Source organism: Perognathus longimembris, chromosome 28 (genome assembly GCF_023159225.1).
Source record: "Perognathus longimembris pacificus isolate PPM17 chromosome 28, ASM2315922v1, whole genome shotgun sequence".
In the NCBI taxonomy this organism is placed as follows: Eukaryota; Metazoa; Chordata; class Mammalia; order Rodentia; family Heteromyidae; genus Perognathus; species Perognathus longimembris.
In genome coordinates this window covers 159,968-175,737 of record NC_063188.1, presented here as the reverse complement: position 1 = coordinate 175,737, position 15,770 = coordinate 159,968, and the positions used below count along the sequence as shown (strand labels likewise).

General features: G+C 35.8%; 1 protein-coding gene across 2 annotated transcripts in view; it reads right to left on the bottom strand.

Moving 5' to 3' along the window:
• Nucleotides 1-15,770, bottom strand: part of Tmlhe (trimethyllysine hydroxylase, epsilon) — a 52,390-nt gene that overhangs the window by 25,705 nt on the left and 10,915 nt on the right. Inside the window, exon 2 of one of the 2 annotated variants that reach the window (XM_048335862.1) lies at nt 3,887-4,068. The exons of the other annotated variant lie outside the window; for it this stretch is intronic. Coding sequence (XP_048191819.1) covers nt 3,887-4,067 — 181 coding nt within the window. The 5' untranslated portion in view covers nt 4,068. The remainder of the gene's footprint in view (nt 1-3,886; nt 4,069-15,770) is intronic. 2 annotated transcript variants of the gene reach the window in all.

Here is a 15,770-nt window from a genome sequence, read left to right as displayed (position 1 = left end):
ATTTTTGGAATATTTTGACTAGTAGTTCTATTTTTATAATATACATAGGATTACTCAAGTTATTTATTTCTCCTGGAATACATTTTGGTAATTTGTGTGTACCTTATAGTGTTTTGGCTGTCATAACAAAATGTTATAGACTGGGTATCTTAACAGAAATGTATTAATCATAGTTTTGAAGGCTGGATATCCAGATCAAGTTCTAATTTGGTTCCTGGTGAAGGACAGCAAAAAATTTCAACCATTCCTCCTTCTTTTATAAAACACAAGTTTTATTTTATCAGGGTTCCAGCCATGTAACCTCACTTAATCGTAATTATGTCCTTCAAAGAACTGTCTCAGTACAGTCATAAAGGGATTCAATAAATGAATTTTTGGTGGGCACAATTGAGTTCATAATAGTTTCTTTGTAGGAAGTGGTCTCTTTCATTTAGCTTACCAAATTTATGAGCACAGAATTTTTTTGTAGTATTCCCCTTTTTGTCCTAATATTCTTATGATAAATGAAAATTATTGATGCTGGTAGTTTGTTTTTTCCTTTTTCCTTGGTTAATCTGGCTAGAAGTTAATCAATTTTATTTCTTTCAAAGAAACAGATTCTGGATTCATTGATTTTATTGTTTCTCTCCATTTTCAGTCACTGTTTTGTGGTCTGGCATTTGTCAATTCCATTTCTTGTGCTAGCTTTAAGTTTAATTTGTTCTTTTTTTTTTTAGTTTCCCAATGTAGTATGTAGCCTAGGTTATTTATTTATATTTTCTAATATATGTATTTGTGGCATGCATTTCCTTCTGAATTTTCAATAGGCTATGTATTCTTTCTTACTTAGTTCAAAACATTTTAAATTTTCCTTAAGACTTTTGACTCATGTACTTTTTAGAGGTTTATGGCTTAATTTTAACTTTTTTGAACTTTGTTTTATGGCTCAGATTGTGACCTATCTTAGTGGATGTTTCATATGCACTTCAGAACAATGTGTAGTCCACTACTGTTGAATGACTTGTTCCACAAATTTCAGTTATGTCAACTTTGCTGACAATGCTGTTCAGACTATACATACCCTTTTTTATTTCCTTCCTATCTAATTTATCAATTACTGAAAAAGAAAGAATGTCTCTAACAACAATTGTGATTTTGGTTATTTCTATCAGTATTTGTCTCATGTATTTTATATATATATATTTTTAATTTAATTTATTTATTAATTGAACACAAATTTTTTGACAAGGTGTTGTGCAAAAAGGGTACAGTTACATAGTAGGGCAGTGTATACATTTCTTGTGATATCTTACGCCCTGTTTTTCTATCCCTTCTCTAGGTCAGGTAGACATATATACAATATACAATGTATCAAGAACATATACAGTAGCCACGTGGCCACGCCCAAGAAAGTTCGCCTAGGGCTTTAAATGTAATGTCGATATTAGACAATATGTCAACAGTAGTCTTATATGAACGTACATACATAGCTTTTGAGCTATTGTATTCCCCTGAGAGGTCAATTTTCTACCTTTATATGTTGAGTAATTGTTTGGTTTTAGTTACATACTGTTGGGTGGCTGCCCCAATCCTGTGGGAGATACCATTTGACAAGCAGTTTTTGGTTTCATAGACCTGGTCTCTACTGTCTCTCCATCACCCTTTCTTAACAGTCATATATCAGGGAGATCATGCCCCTTTGTTTTCTGTGTTCTAGGCTTGTCTCGCTCAACATTATTTGTTCGAGTTCTGACCATTTCCCTACGAATAACAATATTTCACCATTCCTAATCGCTATGTAGTATTCTATTGTGTGTAAGTACCATATTTTTTGGATCCATTCGTCTGTGGAGGGGCATCTGGGTTGTTTCCATATTTTGGCTATTGTGAATTGTGCCCCGATAAACATGGAAATACAAATGTCTTTTTGATATCTTGGGGTTTGCTGTTTAGGATAGATGCCTAGGAGTGGTATGGCTGGGTCATAGGATAGGTCTATATTGAGCTTTTTGAGGAACCTCCATACTGTTCTCCAAAGTGGTTGTACTAATTTGCACTCCCACCAACCATGGAGAAGGGTTCCTCTTTCTCCACAGCCCCTCCAGAATTTGTTGTTGCCTGAGTTCCGAGTATAGGCCATTCTAACTGGGGTGAGGTGGTATCTCAGGGTTGTTTTTATTTGCATTTCCTTTACTACCAGGGATGTTGAGCAATTCCCTCATGTGTTTCTTTGCCATTTTTATATCTTCTCTTGTGAAGTCTCTCTTTAGCTCCTTTGCCCATTTCCTAAATGGTTTATTGGGCTTGGAGGGGCTTAGTTTTTTGAGTTCTCTGTAGATGACAGATTGATCAGGCCTTTGTCTGTTGCTGTGCTGGTAAATATCCTTTCCCATATCACTGGCTGTCTTTCTATTCATAAACTCCTTTTTAAGTGGCAACTCCTTTGTACAACTACTTAAAGATAATTAAAAAAAGAAAAATTTCTCAAAAATGTTTTTGGCACTCTACATGATCAGTGGAGTTTCTCTTGTAACAAAGTATAGAAATGATCCATGAAAATATAATCTTTCAAATTTTTTTTGCCAGTCCTGTGGGGCTTGCACTCAGGGCCTGAACACTGTCCCTCGCTTCTTTTTGCTCAAGGATAGCACTCTACCACTTGAGCCACAGCGTCAAAAATATTTTTTTAATCCTAAAATTATCTGTTAGTATGGATAATTTTAATGCATGTGTTATGCAAATCTGATTCTGATTTTGCTTTGTCTGTTTTCAGTTTTGTTACTTCATATTTATGTTAGCATGTTTTATAATTTTGTTACTGTTGAAACCATATATGTGGTATAGCAAGTAGATACTAAAGCAAATAGGACCTTATCATAAGTTTATTAATTTGGTGATGAATTTGGTCATGTTTTTGCTTATTATTTTTATAGGTACCAAAGGCATTGTATTTCTCTAGTGATCTTTTCTTCCTCTTGCCTCTTAGTCTTGGACTTCCCCTTTTTGTTGCACCTCAGTAGTAATTTGTTGATGCTCTCCTAGATGTAATCTACTATTTTAATCGGGTAACATGATGCGTTTATCAGGATGAAACCCTATTGTAGGAGGATCTATAGAGTTGTTACAGATATAATGATGTTAAAATGAAGCCCTGGTGAGTTAGGGTGGGCTTCAAATCCAGGGATTGGTTCTTTTAAAAGAGAAGGATTTAAAGACAAAGAAGACAATGCAGAGAAGATATGTGAAGATGGAAGCAGTGACTGAAATGATGGTACCACAAACAAAATACTCACTTTGTGTAAATTATTGTAGAATCCCTAGTAACCTCATACAAGGGATAAATTTCCCTATACCCTAAGCTTCTGTGGTTGTAATATTCTGAGTCTTTATGTTTGAATCTTTCTTTCATTCTTTTATATTCTTCTTCTTTTTCTTTCCCTTTCTCTACTCTTCTTTCTTTCTCCCTCCTTCCTTCCATTCCCTCTCTCTTTCTTTCTTTTTCCTTTCTTTTTTCTTTCCTTCTTCTCCTCCTTCCCTCTTTCCTTCCCCCTTCTTTTTTCCTTTCTTCCTTCTTTCCTTCTTTCTCCTACTCTTCTCTCTCTCTGCCTCTTTTTCTTTTTCTTCTTAAGTGATACAGGGAGATTGAATTTGGCTAGAGAAGAACATTGCTCCCTATGCACAGTTGGTTTGGGATTTCATTGTTGCTCTGTGTTGTTTTTTTTCTTTTTGCAACTTCTAGAGAATCTTCCAAATAAATTGCTAGATGTCCTCTCAACTCTTTAGGAAGTATTTTTAGGCCACATAAAAAGTGTTTGTTGCACAATAAAATAAATAGTCTTAATACTACTAAATTATACATTTAAATGGATAACATGGTAAATGGTAAGTAATGTAACACATCTCTTACCAAAGTGATCTTCATGTTGCTGCCATGTACAATTCTGAGCCTTGGAGGCTGTGTGGTGCCAATGGATAGCTAACGGAAATAAGCTTTTGAAGTTGGACTGTTGAAGGTCTTGAAATGTGACCCTTGCTTTCAGTAAATTCTTGAGCCTGCTTTGCAGGTAGGACATCTTGTGGTACCACATCCTATAAGATGGACAATAAAAAGAGACAGTAACAATATAGAACAACTTTTATGAGGCTATGAAAATAACAATATGTTGATACAAGGTCTTCATCAGATATGATCTTTCACCTCACTAGCTGATTCGTCAAAAACTATGATCTAAAAACTATGAGCTATATACTATGAAGTAAACAAACTTCTATTATTAATACATTTACCCCAGCTGCGAAATTCTCTTACAGAAGCACGGTCAATACATTTATGAAAGTGTGTTCAACATAATTATGAGCAGAGAAATTTATTCAAGCTATAACAAGATATCATGTAATATCCATTTTACTGATTTTTTAAATTTTGACTTTAATGCAATCATGTATCAATTCCAGTAAAATAAAGTTTGGATCTTCCTTTCCAAACCTTTGTATCTTCTATTTCTGTTTTCTTACTAACAAACAGTTAAGCAAGGAGCATACTTGCCTCATTTCTGATCTTGGGGAAAAACATTTACTATTTCATGGTTAATTATGATGTTCTTTATATGTTCTGTTATGGTTGTTGTTATTTTGTCATTGGTGACCTTTATCGGGCTAGAGAAATCCCTTCAATTTCTAGTTTTATGTGAGTATCATGAATAAGTATTAAAATTCTCAAAAGTATTTTCTGCATTTATTGAGATAATGATGGCTTTCTGCTTTGTTCTAATAATGCAGTTAATTATGATAAAACAATTTAACATTCCTGGGATAAGTCCTGCTTGAACTTGATATATTATCTTTTTTATATGCTACTGGATCCAATGTGCTTCAACATTCTCTTTTCTTTTTTGTGGTGGTAGAGATGGAAATCAGGGCCTTGCACATATTAGGCAAATGCTTACTGGGTTACATTCTCAGGCTAATATCCTGAATTTTTACACAGCATTTTGCATGTAGATACATGTAGATATGTCTTTACCAGGTTTCTTTCTTTGTCTCTCTCTTTCTTTCCTTCTTCCCCTCCTTCCCTCTTTCTTTCTGCCCTTCTTTTTTCCTTAATGCTGGTTTTACAAAATAAATTATGAAGTCTTTCACCTATCTCAGCTGTTTGAAAGAAACTAGAATTCAACAGAGAAGCTGAGGCAGAGGCAGGAAGAATGATGAATTTTATTTGTGGGTAGTATTTTTACTTATGGGACTCTCTTTGCTAGATTTTTTTTGTCTGAGTCTCATATTTTTCTTATATCACATTTTTAGAAACCCTGTTGTCTTCTTTCATTTTAATTTTTCTTTTTTCAATTTTTATAATTTCTATTTAATGGTCCTTTTATTGTTTTGTGTTAGTATGCAGTTAAGATAGTTGAAGTAATTTTTCATTTGATAAATATCACATACACATGCACACACACACACACACACACACACACACACACACACACACACACACACACACACATATTGCCAGTCCTGGAGCTTGGGATTCACGGCCTAAGCATTGTCCCTGGCTTCTTTTTGCTCAAGGCTAGCACTCTGCCACTTGAGCCACAGTGCCACTTCTGCCCTTTCTGTTTATGTGGTGCTAAGGAGTTGAACCCAGGGCTCCATGCATGCTAGGCAAGCACTCTACCACTAAGCCACGTTCCCAGCCCCTCACTTTCCAATATTAATATTTACATTTAGTCTTTATTTAGAAATTATATTTGTCTTCTGAAATTTCCCATCTGTTCATCCATTCCATTCATTTTTCTTTTAAAGTCTGCTACCATATTTACAATAACTACTTTACCCCCCATCCTATGGAAAAGTACCAATTGAGATCATCTGTTAGTCTGCATTTATGGGCTATTTTATTTGTTCATAGGCAGACAAATTAAAGAGGCTCATCTCCAAATAATCAGCAAAAAGTTAGAAGTGGAGGTGTGGCCTAAGTGTTAGAGTACCAGCCATGAGTAAAAAGTTAAGCAAGAACATGAGGCCTTGAGTTCAAACCCTAGCACAAAAAATAATATTAAATGGACAAATGTGTTGTCCATTTACATTGACTATAATTAATGATATATTTAAGTTTAACCCTAACCATATTACTTTTTTATTTCTATTTTTCTTGCTTATTCTGTTACCTTTTCTTCCCTTTCTTGCTTTCTTTTGTACTAATCAGGGTAATTCATATTATTCTATTTTTCTCCATTTTTTTGGTTAGTTATACCACAGCCCCCTTTCTTTGTGGGTAATATGTTCCTGAATCCCTAACAGATGCATAAAATTGCAGATACTATTTAGCTCTATATTGTTTTTTTCCTATTCATATATCTCAATGATAGTTTAATTTATAAAGTAGGCACAATAAAAGATTAACAAGAATAAAACTGAGCAACTTAAATAACATATTGTAATAAAAATTATGTGAATGTAGTTTCTCTGTCTCTCAAAGTGTCTTATTCTATTGTACTTATCCATCTTGCTGAGATGATATTACACGACAGTTTCTTCCACCACCGATCCTGAGATACCTATAAGTCTCCTTTCCTGACATTTGTCTCTTTATCCATCATTGTCTTTCTTTGCTTAAAGGAACTTATGTTTAGACTCATTGTTGTCTCAAAGTGAAAGTCCTGCCATATTCATCCTTCAAGAATCATACTACACATCATCTTATCTAAGAAGTTCTCCCTAAATTCTCAGAGTTCGCTTGCCATACTCTGCTTGTGTTTCTTTCTTTCTAAAGTTAAATAAAAATGAAGCTGAGTGCAGTCCTAATACTCAGCAGAGATCAGGAGGATTATAATCAAAGATGGCCTGGGCATAAATGCAAGATCTTACTCAGAAAATAACTAAAGGAGCCTGGCATCAGTTGCTCATAGTTGTAACCCTAGCTATATAAGAGACTGAGATCCAGATTATAGTTCAAAGCCAGCCAGAGAAAAAAAGTTAGAAAGACTCCATCTCCAAAATAAACATAAAAAAAAACTTGGGGGGCTGGGAATATGGCCTAGTGGCAAGAGTGCTTGCCTCCTATACATGAAGCTCTCGGTTCGATTCCCCAGCACCACATATATGGAAAACGGCCAGAAGGGGCGCTGTGACTCAGGTGGCAGAGTGCTAGCCTTGAGCAGGAAGAAGCCAGGGATGGTGCTCAGACCCTGAGTCCAAGGCCCAGGACTGGCCAAAAAAAAAAAAAAAAAAAACTTGGGATAGAGGTCTGTTTCAAGTGGCAGAGCACTAGTGTAAGAAGAAAGCCACACAAAGGACATAACTTGCAAGATAAACAGAAAGCCCACAGACTGGGAGAAGATCTTTACTGGCCATTCAATGGACAAAGGCCTCATACCTAAAATATATGCAGAACTAAAAAAATTACCTTCCTCCAAAACAAAACCGCAAAGAACTAACAGCCCACTCATCAAGTGGGCTAAAGACCTACAAAGAGACTTCTCTGATGAGGAAATGAGAATGGCCAAGAGACATATGAAAAAGTGCTCTACATCACTGGCCATAAAAGAAATGCAAATCAAAACAACATTGAGATTCCATCTCACCCCAGTAAGAATGTCATTATATCAAGAAAACTAACAATAACAGTTGTTGGAGGGGATGTGGCCAAAAGGGAACCCTACTTCATTGTTGGTGGGAATGTAAACTGGTTCAGCCACTCTGGCAAGCAGTATGGAGATTCCTCAGAAGGCTAAATGTAGAACTCCCCTATGACCCAGCAACCCCACTTTTGGGTATTTATCCAAAAAACCACAAACAAAATCACAGTAAAACCACCAGCACAACAATGTTCATTGCAGCGCAATTTGTCATAGCGAGAATCTGGAACCAACCCAGATGCCCCTCCGTAGACGAATGGATCAGGAAAATGTGGTACATATACACAATAGAATTTTATGCCTCTATCAGAAAGAATGACATTGCCCCATTTGTAAGGAAATAGAAGGACTTGGAAAAAATTATACTAAGTGAACTGAGCCAGACCCAAAGAAACATGGACTCTATGGTCTCCCTTATTGGGAATAATTAGCACAGGTTTAGGCAAGTCACAGCAGAGGATCACAAGAGCCCAATAGCTATACCCTTACGATCACATAAGATGATGCTAAGTGAAATGAACTCCATTTTATGGAAATGATTGTTATATCACAGTTATAACTACTTTCAACATCCCATGTGTATCTGTAGCTTCTACAATTGATGATGTTCTTGTATCACCTTCTTGTGATTGTATCTACACTATAATTTTATCTGTAATTTTATCTGAGTATATTGGAAACCGTGTATACTGGTATTAGAATTAGGAAATTGAAAGGGAATACCAAAATTGAGAGACAAAGGGTAAAATAAGAGAAACAACAACAAAAGCAATACTTGCAAAACTGTTTGGTGTAAGTGAACTGAACACCTCAGGGGGGGAAAGGGGGAGGGGGAGGGGGGTATGAGGGACAAGGTAACAAACAGTACAAGAAATGTATCCAATGCCTAACGTATGAAACTGTAACCTCTCTGTACATCAGTTTTATAATAAAAACTTAAAAAAAAAAAGAAGAAAGCCACACAAGTAGGAGGCCCAGAGTTCAAACCCTAGAAATGGGAAAAGAAAAATCAAAAAGGCTGAGATGTGGTTTAAATGGTAGAATGTCTGATTATTAAGTATAAGGCCCTGAGCACACTCTCAGATACTACCAATAATTCTAAAATTAAATTAAGTAAAGTTTTTGTTGAATGTGTTGATAACTTGAGGATTTTCTAAATACTCACTTGAAAATCTGTTCTACCAGCTAAGCCAGGAGATATTTACTCTTTGATTAGTAGACTGAAGAGTCCCCATTCTTTCTTATGTATCTCTCCTATTTTACTTAGTTCATTTTATGATAATAGTTCAACAGTGTCATCTGAGTTAAAATTTTTCCCATGTCAAGATACAAGTACGTTTCCTGTGTGAAAATATAGTTAACTACAACCGGAGGTAATCTGGAACCTTATTCTCCCAAATACAAATCTTTTAGGTCCGTGCACTTGCTGTATCTACCCTTTATTTTAGTCTCTTTTTCGTATTTTATAGATTATTTTTTAAAGGAGGTAGGAGTTCATGGTGAACTTCTCAAGAAGCTCTATGATTTCCCTCTTTTTTCCTTTAATAGGATGATTTGCTGTTTCATAGTCAAAATGATGTTTCTGAGAGTTTCCCAGCCTTTGAAGTCTAGTCACCTGACATGCAAATTAAAGTCCAACAAGTATCAATCACAATAACCAAAACTTGTGGAGAGCAATCATAGCTAGAAATTCTAGTCAGGGGAGGAAATTACATAATAGGTCAATTTGAATTTTTTCATGGTTATTACTTAGGAAGAAGCATTACCTCCTGAAAGGCTTCAAGCCAAGAAGCCATTTAGCTCCTGTCATTTTTTCAACCAAATGTCTTTCAGATTTGTCCTTCTTTTTCCATTCCTATAGATGCCTTCATCATCTCACATCTGGACTGTTGCCATAGACTAGATGGTTTCCTTGCCTCCAGTGCATCCACATTCCAATCCATTTTCCATATTATTGCCAGATTAATCTTCTTAAAACATTTTCATCATGTCTCTCTCCTGCTCAATACCTAACTTAAATGTCACCTTTGTAACATATTATAGCTCTCTTCAAGAGTTAGTAGCTTCCCACTCAGTGTTTTGATGTGTTTCTGTGCTTATCCTTATTATTGTACTTAAGTTGTATAATAATAACCTGTTTAATTATTTTTCTCTTGACATTTGTTGTGAGCTCCTTGAGTACAATAAAAGGTTTGAGTCATCTCTTTACAATGCAGTTAAGGGTTTACATAATTGGACCCTGCAATCTTGCCGCACTGCCTGAAGGCCATCATACATATTGTCTTTTCTACCATTCTCTTTATCTCATTCTTCCTACTTATTGGTCAACTCTCAGATTAAATATCAATTCACTGAAAACATCTTTCCTGATACTCTTATTAACTAATAAAGAATAAAGTTAGGAGATATTTTTCACTTGGTTATACAATGTATACATGTATTGAAATATCACATATATATCCCAACTATATGTACAAGTTTGTTATTTTATACATAAAACTCTACATCAATACTTTAGCGAATAAATTTAACAAATATTTATTGGGTACCGACTTTGTGCCAAGTTCTGTCTCCAGCACTTGGCATATATCAGTAAACAAAGAAGAAATAATTATGGCTTTCATTGAGCTTATTTTCTAATCAGAGAAGATAGTTGAAGATAAACATGATACACAAATTATATAGTATAATAGAAGGTTATAAAAGCTATGAAAAAATAGCTGTGTAAAAGTATACTACAGGTTGGACTTTAAAGCACGGTGTTCAGGTAGGCTTCATTTAGAAAGATGACATTTGATCAAAAGGGAAACTAATCATGGGGATATATGGCATAAAGTAAACTTCAGATCACAGCCAGTACAAAGGCTGTAAGCTGCAAACATGTCTTTTGTGAGCAAAGAACAGCAAACAAGTCAGTGTGGCTTAAGCTCAGCATGCAAGGGATAGAAAAATAGGAGATAAAGTTATAAAGATGGAGGTTAATGGGCCAGATCTTGTAATATTTTTTCAGTTGTTACTTGAATTGAAATGATGGAACAGAGAGAGGTTAAAAAGAAAAGAAGTAGCACAACAACACATTTAAGATGGATTTTTATGACTGCTTTATTAAGAAGAAACTGTAGGGGCTGGGAATGTGTCTTAGCAGCAGAGTGCTTGCCTAGCAGGCATGAAGCCCTGAGTTTGATTCCTCAGCACCACATAAACAGAAAAGGCTGGAAGTGGTGCTGTGGCTCAGGCAGTAGAGTGCCAGCTTTGCGCAAAAGTGATAGTGCTCAGGCCCTGGGTTCAAGCCCCAGAACTGGCAAAAAAAATCCAACAACCTGTAAAGGGGCCAAGGATAGGAGAAGGGAGACCAATTAGTAGGTACTGTACTGAAGAAACTGCAATAATCTGGACAAAAAAAATGGCATCTCAGATTGGGGTAGTTGTTAGCATTTCCCGTGCCTCAGCTCCTCCCATTAGCCCCCAGATCCACCCACATCTAAACTCCCTGCCTTAGAACTAAAATGGGCCACTCCCACTCACTGTTAAGACCTACTTCCCCTTTAGCCCCAGAGAAACTGCCACCTGAATAAGATGCAGACACCATGTTGCTCCCTATCCCGTGGGAGATAGGGCCCCACTAATAAACCTCCTTATAAACCTTCTTCTCCCATCTGTGACTATCTCCGCATGGTCCCCTGGGATGGCCGGAACATATCCTTTCAGTAGTGACAGTGGAGGAGGTGAAAAGGAGCCAAGGCCTGTGTATTTTTTAAGGCACTAATTATAAAATTTACAAATTTGGATATGGAATGGGAAAATAAGAACGAATAAATTATGTACTGAGAAAGTGAAAGAATGGAATTGTTATCAAGCAAGATAGGGAAGAATGTATACTTGCAGGAAAAGACCAGGAATTGGCTTCGATCTGTTAAATTTGAGATGTATATTAGATTTCCATGTGGACATAATAGAGAAGCCACTGGGTATATGAGTTTTGAGTTCAGCAAAAAGATCTAAGCTGGAGATACAAATTTGAGAGTTTTCCCATAATAGTTATGAGAGTAGATGAGGCTACAAAAGTAATCCATTTAGATAGGAAAAATAAGAGGGTCAATACCCTTATTACTTACTCATGAATCGCTTTTCTCTTCCTTTAATACCCTTATTATAACTAATAAATATGTATACATTGTTTTTATTTCTGTGATTATTTGGCCAATGTCTGTATGCTTTTCTATAAAAAAAATCCAAGGAAAGGATGTTTCTTTATGTGATGATCTCAAAATGAAATTCCCACAGGGACTAGGCAAGTAACATAAATAAGGGAAATATAAGGGACACAAAGTGTGAAGAGAAGAGTGAACTGAGGATCTGCCAATACTAGGCCTGTTTGGCAATAATCAGCTGGAGAGAAGCAGTATGAACAGATTATGTTTAAAAACTTCCAAATTGTAATGTTGTCAACTGTATTCAAGTGCTCTAAAAAGCCTATGTAAAGATAGAAACATACATGTAAGTAATTTATTAGAAGTGATAGTTGCAAGGGAAAATAGAGTCTGAAAAGATTGAGACAACCATCAGATCATGGTGCATATCCAATTCCTATGGAAAAAGTGCAAAAGAAAGCAAAGTTTTAGACTTCAGTACAGTTCTAAGATGTCAGCAAGGCTGAAGGAGAGTTCTTAAACCAAAGGTAGACATCTGAAGAATCTAGGTCTCTAAGGAATGGCCTTCATTAGTATTCTCACTATGCTCATTCAGTAGTTTGGAGAAATCCATGGGAACTGTGGCCTTGGCAAGAAAACAAAGATGACTTATAGAATACAGTAGCTGGGCCCTTGGTTATTTACACTACTCTTAGTCCAACATTTTGGTGCCACTTTGTGGTTGGCACCATGATAACTAAATTCAACACTGTGTAGCCAGAAAACTTCAAGCAAAAAGATCTATCTTCAAAATATTGAGCCCAAATATGGCCAGTTATTAATCTCTGCTCTATTACTAATATATGCTTCACTGCCAATGAAATAGTTTTATGTAGATTCTGAGGTGAATTCAAATGGATCACCATTAGTGTATAAATAGTAGGTTTAGGGTACCAGGTTAGAACATGAAAAGCATTAACTGAGGATGTGAAATGCTATCAGAATAGAAATGTATTTTCACAGTATAGAAAAACAACAAAAAAAGATGATCCAAAAAAGAAAATGAGCAAGTTAAAGCAAACTGCCTGTAAGTATTATAGGAGAATAAATAGCAATATTGAAAAACAGAGGTGATCATTGATAAAGAAGAATATTTTATATATTTTTTACATAAAGGAAGATGAGAACGTTTTCATATACTTTAGTGTTGAGAGTTTTCTGTGTTTACTGAAGCAAACGCTTTAAAAAAATTAGGTTTGAAAAGTAGTTACAAGACAATAGTGTCAGGACCAGTTTCATCCATGCATCTACTGTAATGATTATTCTATTGGAGAAGACTCTCTCTCTCTCTCAAATGAATATGTCTTCTAGGATAAGACGAGGGATAAACGAAAATCATTCTGAACGCCTCAGGCTGCTATGGAATCCTAGATACAATCATGAATTTGGGAAGTTATGGTGAGTAGCTCGAAAAAATGTTCCAGTAGAAGAAATTATGTATGTTTAGTGCCTTTAAAATGAAACCTGAACCAGGGCTGTGTGCCTATATGCATGTTTCAAGAGAGTTAAGTACAGCAAGGTGACTTCAAGGTTGGCAATTATATTCTTGGGTTTTATTACTGGCTAATTAGTTAGAATTCTTAATTGTCAAAGAAGCAGTTTCTTTTCTCAGAGCCATATTTGCCAGATATATTTTCTTCTAAGGGAAAGCCATGGGGCTACTAGAATCATCTTCAGCAGTAGATTTTCTGAGAAGCAACTATCATATTCCAAGAAGGATTCCTACCAGTAAGTAGGAAGGAAGGCTGTGAAACATGCTAAAATCAGCAAAGAAACCGTCAGATATGGTTTAAAGAGGATTTACTAATATGCCAATACAAGGTTGTAGTCAGGAGAAATAAAAGGTTATAATGATTGTTTAATATGAAGAACAAGGTAAGTGTATAAAAAAAATAGTATATACTCTGAACTCAGCCAACAACAAATGCTGGAGGGGATGTGGGGAAAGAGGAACCCTTCTCCACTGTTGGTGGGAGTGCAAATTAGTACAATCACTTTGGAGAACAGTATGGAGGTTCCTCAAAAGCTCAGCTTAGACCTACCCTATGACCCAGCCATACTACTTCTAGGCATCTATCCTGAACAACAGGTCTCAGGATATCAAAAAGACATCTGCACATCCATGTTTATCACTGCACAATTCACGATAGCCAAAATATGGAAACAACCCAGATGCCCCTCTACAGATGAATGGATCCAAAAAATGTGGTACCTATACACAATGGAATACTACATAGCGATTACAAATGATAAAATATTGGTATTTGCAGGGAAATGGTCAGATTTTGAACAAATAATGTTGAGCGAGACAAGCCTAGAACACAGAGAACAAAGGGGCATGGTCTCCTTGATATATGATTATTAGGGTGGGGGGGCGGACAGTAGAGACCAGGTCTGTGAAACAAAAAACTTCTTGTCAAATGGTATTTCCACAGGTTTGGGTCAGTGACCTTACATTATGTATCTAAAACCAAACAACTACTAAACATAAAAAGGTCTAGAATAGATCTATCAGTGGATCACAATAGCTCAACAGCTATGGGTTGAGCTGGGTATTGTATATCTGCCTACCTGATCTAGGGAAAGGGAAAGAAAAACGAGGGTGTAAGATATCACAAAATATGTACTCACTGTCCTATTATGTAACTGTATCTCTTTTGCACAATACCTTGTCAACAAAATTTAATTAATAAAAAAAGAAATAATAGCTCTGAATCAAGTGAAAGGCCACTTATGTGCCAGACTTTTTTTTTTTAAACTTGAGGTATGTGCTGAAAGACTAGGCAGACATGAATAAAGGAGATATAATGATCTAGTTATGTGTCAAGTCATGATCATGGTGTTTTTCATATTTTACCTTGAATTGGTTACTCCATTCTTTATAGAATCTCAATTTATTTTTTATTTATTTATTTTTTGCCAGTCCTGGGGCTTGAACTCAGGGCCTGAGCACTGTCCCTGGCTTCTCTTTGCTCAAGGCTAGCACTCTGCCACTTGAGTCACAGCGCCACTTCTGGCCATTTTCTGTATATGTGGTGCTGGGGAATCGAACCCAGGGCTTCAAGTATACGAGGGCAAGTGCTCTTGCCACTAGGCCATATCCCCAGCCCTCAATTTATTTTTCAAAGACTGTTTCAAATTCTGTTCATTTAAAACAACTTTTATCATTCTCTAGCCTACACAGATTTTTAATCTCTCCTGATGGCCCATGGTTCATATGGTTTAAACCAAACACTGGTATTTCTTGATTTGAACTATTCTAATTGATTCAAGTATGTATGTTTTGATTATTTGGTTGGGCTGTAAATTCCATGAATTCAAGGAATAAATTTCTTTGTAATTACCACAGTGTCAAACATATACTAAGGGCCGAAATATTTTTTAATGTGTGAATTAAATCAAGATCCACAATCAGAAGAAAGAAGATGGTGGGCACTTCCATTTCAAACATCTCAGCAAGGAGGAATTTTTTACCTTTTTCTGTGCTGTTTTATTCAGGTTTTCCCTTCCCATTTTATCACATCTTTATGTAATTATAGCTATTTTAAATATTTCATTGGATCTTTTCTCTCATCTTTCTTATTTTAGTCTCCTTTTAAATATTAATTTTACTTTCATGAATAAGTATCTTTTAGTCTGTTCTGTATTATCTGTCCCCCTTTTTCTTTATAGTATTGGTGTTGTTGATGCTGTTATTTTATATTGGTCTTTACTGTATGTCTATATTTGGTTTGCTTTTAAGTGGTTGATGTCACTGTTGGTTATGTTCTCCCAAAGTAGTGTCAGGAATCCAGCTTTGAACTTTGAACATGTAGGGTGGTGGGTGCTTTGAAACACCACTATCCCAGTTGAGAAAAACTATAACTGATTCCTACTCAAACCTAGGTAGACACATCAACATGAAGAACAGGAGACAGAGGAGGGCATTGATCAAAATATATTGCATTCAAAATAAGTGTGGATAATG